At 42.2% G+C, this 7,153-nt stretch overlaps 1 protein-coding gene across 3 annotated transcripts; it reads right to left on the reverse strand.

Annotated features, from left to right (window-relative positions):
• Positions 1 to 182: 182 nt before the first annotated feature.
• trim107 (tripartite motif containing 107) lies at positions 183 to 7,103 on the reverse strand. Of its 3 annotated transcripts, XM_061832169.1 has the most exons (3): positions 7,020 to 7,063; positions 5,428 to 5,500; positions 183 to 4,065 (listed from the first exon to the last, which is right to left on the reverse strand). In XM_061832169.1, coding segments are annotated over exons 2-3 (1,455 nt in total). In that variant the 5' UTR covers positions 5,430 to 5,500; positions 7,020 to 7,063; the 3' UTR covers positions 183 to 2,612. The 3 variants fall into 3 exon arrangements, with proteins under 3 accessions (XP_061688153.1, XP_061688154.1, XP_061688152.1); XM_061832170.1 differs by lacking the exon at positions 5,428 to 5,500 and having other exon boundaries at positions 7,020 to 7,103; XM_061832168.1 differs by lacking the exons at positions 5,428 to 5,500; positions 7,020 to 7,063 and adding an exon at positions 6,511 to 6,989.
• Positions 7,104 to 7,153: the final 50 nt, after the last annotated feature.

Below are 7,153 nucleotides of genomic sequence, written 5' to 3' on the forward strand. Positions count from 1 at the left end.
TGGATGCTTGTATGAAATAGCATTTTGGTTGGGTGGATCAAAGCACAGAGCGAAACGTTCTATAAGTGCCCCTGGGCCCACCTCTGCTTCATATTGTCAAATGATATTTCTGACATATTTATGCTTTTTTATTGAAATATATATTTTTACACAAAGAAACATTTTAAGCAATAGCAGCCACATGTTATTTTTCTGCATTAAAATATTAAAAACAGAGAGTGCAGCGCCAGATCGTTTGCAAACTTAACCCACAATAATGTGTATATTGTGTTAAGTACAGACGCGCAGACTGCCCAGGTTATTTCATACAATATTTTCAAGACACAAAGGCAAAATAAAATGATTCAATAATTAAATTGTTCCACAAAGAACCAATAATGTTTAGCAGTGATTTTATTTCATTGAATACAAGGATATAGTGCAGAACTGCAATTCATCACACCGGGCGCTGTTTCGATTACATTATGATCTCATTTAGCAACACACGTGTAGAAATCCAGACACAGGTAGAATGCTCTGCAGTTTAACATCACAGCAAACTACAACCACACTAAAACTGCATATCATTAAATGAATCTTTCTGACAGCATCAACCAAAAGGGAGCACAATTAATTTTTCTTACTTTTATATGCATTGCATCAGTGTAGAGGTGTATAGATGCGTGCATGGGTACAAATTGCACAGAGTTGAAAGCACCTCACATATTTTTAGCTTTTTTTTTTTTTTTTAATTATTTTTACCTTTGCTTTTGTGAGATTATCTACTCCCAATCATCCAATGTTCTATTTTACTTGTTGTTGTGAAGGTCACAGCTGACTAGGAGTAACGTGGGGGGTACTCACCAGCCAAAATCAGCGGGCACATAACCATTTACACTCGCTTACAGTACATTCTTGGTCTTCATTTAACCTAACATGCATGTTTTTGGAATGTGGGGGGAAGCCACAGTAGCCGGAGAAAACCCACGCAGGCGTGGATAGAACATGCAAACTCTTAATATGAACCCCAAAGCCCTAACTGTGAAGCAAATCTTCTAAATACTCGGGTAGTGGGCTGCTGGTGTGAATAGTGCTTGCTTAATTCATAGCAAACATTACTTGGGATTGTCATTTGCTGCTCTTCTGTTACCATTAAAGAGGGACAAATTTTGCCACACCAACATTTTCTAGTATATGGGATGTAATATAGTTGCTATGGTGCCTCACTAAAAGTGGAATATGAATTAAAATTGTCCACGCTTTCCCGAGTTCCAGAGGTTTTTCTGCCAGGAAACCTAAAATTAGGTCATTCGAATTTCTGAAGCTTCATCGACGTCACTAGCAAAAATCTCCACCTACCCCTCAGGTCCCGAGCCAGCGGTGTCAAAATAGTAATCACGTGTCCTCTCACAAGTGGGCCTCCTACACGGAAGCAACCAGTCAGAGGAAAGGTGGGTCTTTGCCAAATATGGACAAAGCGGATACAAAACTGGGTCAACAGACGTAGCCGTCAGAGAGGCCTTTTCTGGACATATGGCAATGAGTGAATGAAAGTGAAACCTTTATATGAAGTCTTTGTTAGAAAATCACTGTCTAGAGATCTAAATAGCTAAAATATAGCATCTTTAAGCGATTGTATTATTCCTGCATCCCATGACGAAGAATTCACTTCAGAAGCTGTACATGGGTTTGAATGTAAGTATAATATTTGTTTGTGTACATTGCCTTTCTTCCAATGTCAGCTGGGATATGCTCTAGTTTACCAGCAACCCAAATGAGGACAAGCTCATTGGAAAATGGATGGATTGAATAGCAGCAGTGTACCTAAAGATATATTGTAGCTAGTCCAGAGTATGTAGTGAATATTTTTGTTTCAAGGGAAAATGTAGTCAATCTTCTAAGAAAAATCTAGTATAATTGTAGATTTCATTTTGATAAGGCCATCTCGACCTGAGAACACCATTAAGTGTATCTTTCTAAAATGCAGTGGTGAGCTGCGAGTGCCAGCAAGGCCTGTCTACTGGACTTAACCTCTGCAAAAATACTGACCTACATTTAGAGTCTAAATTCTAACCTGTCTTCTCTCTTCATTTTAAGGCAATTGTCTTGACACTTGCAATGCTATATAAAGTGTGTGTATGTGGGCATTAGAACTTGCCCAATCAGATTTCAGCCTATATACGTTGCCATATCAATATTATCAGCCCAGACACTTCAGAATTAGTCGTGGTGGCTGATGTATAGTAATTAATGTGTGCGCTATTTGGTCAGACCAAAACTTGTTGCAGCCAAATTTTACTCAGTATAATGTATATGATTTCAATCATTATTGTTTTTATGACATTGTTGGATTAATACAGAAGGTTTTAAACTGCTCCAGATGACATGCTTGACTGTTGTTTATTTCATTTACTGGATCTCCTTTAGCTCTTGCTCACGTCTTTGCAATTCTTCCTATACTCCACAATTCACCATTGTCAGCTTTCCTCTGCGATACATCACGTCGGAGTTGTATTGCATTTTTGTATAATATTCACTGTTTCTAGAACTGCTACATAATAGGTATACTAACTGGAGCATTATGTCAGGTAAACCCACATACCAAATGCAAGATGGGCCACTCCCAAAAGGTATCATGAAATGATGGTGACACGTGCTTTGGGGTGCCCTGACATCATTCTATAAGCCAGGCGCACAGGCTCAGTCAAGTTCGCTTCAAATTTGTTAAGGAGTGTCTTTCCGCTGGTGGGGCTGATGTTGTAGAAGCTTAATGTGCGGCTGCTGAAGCCCAGCCTGATCTCGATCCTGCACGACACCGTGGTCCTCTTAAGCGGCACGTCGCGACCCCGCTCGAAGGCGGTCAGCAAGTTGTCGAACCACATTAGGCACCAGGAGCTTTGGTTGCTTTCCAATGCAGAAGAAATCCCACTCCGCTCCAGCTTCTCGCTGCAGCACAAGCCCACAATCCAGGGAGAGCCATCGAGCTCCACCTCCCAGCAGTGGTCGCCTTCCGAGAAGCTCTGGGAGCTAAGGACCTGGAAGAAGCTGGTGAATCTTTGGGGAGAAGGGGGGTACGGCTGTTTGACGGAGCTGAACGTCACACTCTTCAAGTCCTCTGAGACGATGAGGTTAGGATGAGCTGTCCCAACGTCAAACGTCACCTCAGACGGGTTGAAAGTATTCCGAATCGAGCGATGAATGGCACCGAGACTTTTCCTGAGCTCACCGTTCATGTGCTCCAACTTTGAAATGACTTGAAGGGTGTTGAATTTTGATTCCACGCAATCCTCAGCTTCTCCAATGGCTTTTCCCATCATCTCTGAAATGTGTGGTTGCAGGTCCTGAAGGTCTTTGGCAAACATGGCCTCATCTCCCTCTGTCAGGAGAGACTCTGCTCTGAGCAGAACTTGTCTCAGCTGCTTGGTCATACCGGCGGCCTGACCAACCCTGTGGCTCACACTGGTCTCGCCCGGAGAGAGCTCCTCATCCAGCATCTTCATCACCTCCATCCTGTACTTCAGCACCTCATCATTGAGCTGCCATAAATGTTCTGCCATCTTTTCTCTCAGCAGCTTATTAGCGCCTGTCAACTCCAACTCCTGCTCCTTCTCATTCCTCAGCATATCCTCTGACAACTCCAACTGGCGGGCCAGGTCAGTGGCCTGTGATGCCAGTTGAAACCTAGTTAAAGATACCTCTTTGGATTTAAAGTGATTTTCTCCACTAAGTGGGGTCTGTTTAGTTGCCTCCAAGTGGCATTTTCTTTTGCATTGATCCACAACTGCACCACATGGAGGAAGCTTGGCTTTACCCACAAAAGCTTTGTATGACTTAATAATGCTGCACAATTTAGAGCAGGTCACCACAGATTGGCTCCCCTCATAGCTTGCCTGGCACTCAGGGCAGCGGTGATGGTCAAGCCTTTCTCCGAGAATTTGAATGCAGCCGTGGCAGTAGAAGTGACCGCAGGGAAGAGACACGGGCTCCGAGTAGAGTTGTAAGCAGATTGGGCAGTGGAGATCTAAAGCTAAGGCCTCAAAAGGATTTGTAATGGTGGGGTTTGTCAGCGCAGACATGTTCTCAGACCTTGCAAGACAGACATGGAAAGACATGATTTAAAACATGATTTCTCTGATAGCCTTTCCTACTCCGCTATCTGTTTTGGCATCATTTATAGCTACTCAGTGTTAGCAAGAAACTGCAGTTGGGGGTAGGGTAGTCTGTTTATAACTCCAGTTACAGGACGGTCTACCGTACCCATAAAACCAGGGACGGGCTCAAGGGCCACATTTGATATAGACAGATTCAGATGGAAAATTAAAAGTTGGGAGATGAAAAAAAAAAAAAGTTAGCGTAAGTAAAAAACTTTATTTTAAATAAAAAATAACTCTCATTGAATTGAATTTTTTTTAAATTTCTTACATTCAGAATATAGTTTATTATTATTTATTAAAATATAAACTACCCTCATGTTAACCATCACCTTATCATGGTGAGGGTTAGGAGCTAAGCTGTTGGGGGCTTCACGCCCCTGCTAGAGTCACCCATGACAAACAGGTCTGAGGTGAGGGATCAGACAAAAGACGACTACATGACTCCTATTATGAAAAACAAAAATGTATCGAGGTTTTCCTTGCCTGGACACGGGTCACCAGCCCCCACCTTCTGTGGCCAGCGGCTGGAGGTGGGGCTCAAAAGCGAGGGCCCGGTGGCCGGGCCTGCGCCCACGGGGCCCGACCGGGCACAGCCCAAAAGAGAAACGTGGGTACCCCTTCCGATGGCCCAGGGACCTTGGCAATAGGATCCCCGGCTACAGGAGCTAGCTCTAGGGATGTGCGTCAATATTAGTTGGAGGAAGTAGCTATGTGGCCGATTTTAATCATGTGATCAATAACTAAAGACAGATGGCAGAATTTCACGAGCAAATCAATTCATTTTACTGATAAGACTTCAAATTGGTCCTGAGGACTGGGGTTTAAATACCACCTTTGCGTGTGTGGAGTATGCATGTTCCCCCTGTCCCAGCATGGGGTTTCTCTGGGTATTCTTGTTTCCTCCCATATCCCAACAATATGTGTGGTAGGTTGATTGAAGTCTATAAATGACCTGTGGGTGTGAATGTGAGTGTATATGGTTGTTTAAATGTGCTCTGTGAAAGGGCTTGAAACCAGTCAGGGTGTACCCCGCCTCTCGTCTGAAAATAACTGGGATAAGCTCCAGCAGACCTACAACCCTGATTCTTTAACAAATGGTGCTTCTAAGTCACTGGTGAAGGCTCATTATGTTGTTGTAAGACACCAGAGGGATCTGTGATCTAAAGTGCCAAGCTGTGGTGGCCATTTGACAGTCACACAATAGCAGGCAGAATAATAATGTAGGTAACGTCTGAGCTGTGTATGAATTTGTGTGTCATGACCATTATTATGATTGTATAAAGCAGTCACTCACATTTGAAAAATGTACAGGTATGGTCAGTCATGCCCGCAGATATAAAGTTACGGGTGTGGTCCACCAGTCATGCCTGCAGATACAAAGTTACAGGTGTGGTCCACCAGTCATGCATGCAGATATAAAGTTGCGGGTGTGTGTTCTGTTTGTAATTGTGAGTGTACCCCATTAAGAGCAGAGGGGGGGCGGTGTCAGGTAAACTTGGAAGTAGAATTAGGCTGATCAGCAGCTGTTGTTAGAGATTGTATGCTTCCGTATTTAAAAGAAAAAAAAAAAAAGACACCAAGACATGGTTCACTGAGCTGGATCGGTTGTCACGAGCGCAATTGCACAGTGGCGCAGCTTAGAGTGAACAGTGGTCAAGACTACACAAAATCAGCGAAGTCTTTCAATACCTATGTATTTCTACTCTTGACAAATTTTACGTGCGTGACTTTTCGTGCTTGACTGTGCAGATTTGCGAGTGCCATGGCATGTGGGCATGTACGTGCCCGTCAAATCACAGTGACTGATCAAGACAAGCATATAATGCTCCATTATCTGCAGAGTTTAAAGGGCACCAGATATATTGTTCATGGTTGCATAGAAGGTTTACCATTAAGCAAGTGTTCCAACAGGCCACCAGCATTTGCTCAACGGGTTTTATCAATAAAGCTGTGGCACAATATAGAATATTCGAAAAGACGGGTTACCTTTAATCGATTTAGTTTGCGAAACTAAGTTACATAATTTTTCAGCTGTTCATAGTGTAATGCAGTAAAGGTTTAACACCAGTCAAGTTTAACTTTTAACTTCACTGCTGATTGGTTCATTATTGTATAAAGTTGTTCTTTATAAACGTTATCATTGTCTATATTTTTCCCATTCAAACTTAATAAATCTTGTTATACGTGTTTTCTTTGATTTCAACGGACTGGACTAAAATTACAAACTTATCAGTAGCTGTTTGAAAACGGGACTTCGAGAACAGTATTTCAACATGGTAAATATGTCCATGAAAAAAGTGTCCCCACCATTAGTGTATACGAAAATGACCCATGTATTAGTAAATACTGAAAAGTTTTAATACTGACATAATCTTACCTGGACGTTTTATTTTGGACAGATCCAAGAGAATCACTCCGTATACATCCCATTCACGTCCATGAAAATCGCTCAGGATAATCTGATTTCTGATTACTTCTGCTTATTAAGGCTTATATTGTGTCGAAAGATTGAGTCCATATTAGTAGGGAGTTATGACAAATCATCAAATAAATAATAAAAGGCATTGTTTTGATCTCGGTCATTAGGTTTCGTTTTCCGCGGAAGAAATCAACGCAACGTTCAAAAGCAAAAGGACAAATCTAGACTTCCGTTGAATTATATCAACATTTTAAAATAATCGAATTCTTTCAGACACTACCAAGTTTTGCGTTAATGGTTTCGTTACGTTTAAAATTGGCTAGCGACGTCTTTTTCCTTATTTGGATTTCGTTCCTTTCCCCGCATTTGACCCTGAAAAAACACTGCCCGCATATCGCTCGACACTCCTGTAGCTGTTTAAATTGATTTCAATATGAAAATAACCAAAACCTTGCCAATGCTCTTACTTGCTGAATGAACAGTGTCGTCGCCGTCAGGTGTTTCTGTCAAGAGGAAATGAAGTTGTGAAGGGTGAGGGAGTCTTCTTGTAGACACGCCCCCGACAGCTCAGATTCAAGTGGTGTGCGGAAACATAACCAAT

This window comes from Syngnathoides biaculeatus, chromosome 10, assembly GCF_019802595.1.
Source record: "Syngnathoides biaculeatus isolate LvHL_M chromosome 10, ASM1980259v1, whole genome shotgun sequence".
Lineage (NCBI taxonomy): Eukaryota > Metazoa > Chordata > Actinopteri > Syngnathiformes > Syngnathidae > Syngnathoides > Syngnathoides biaculeatus.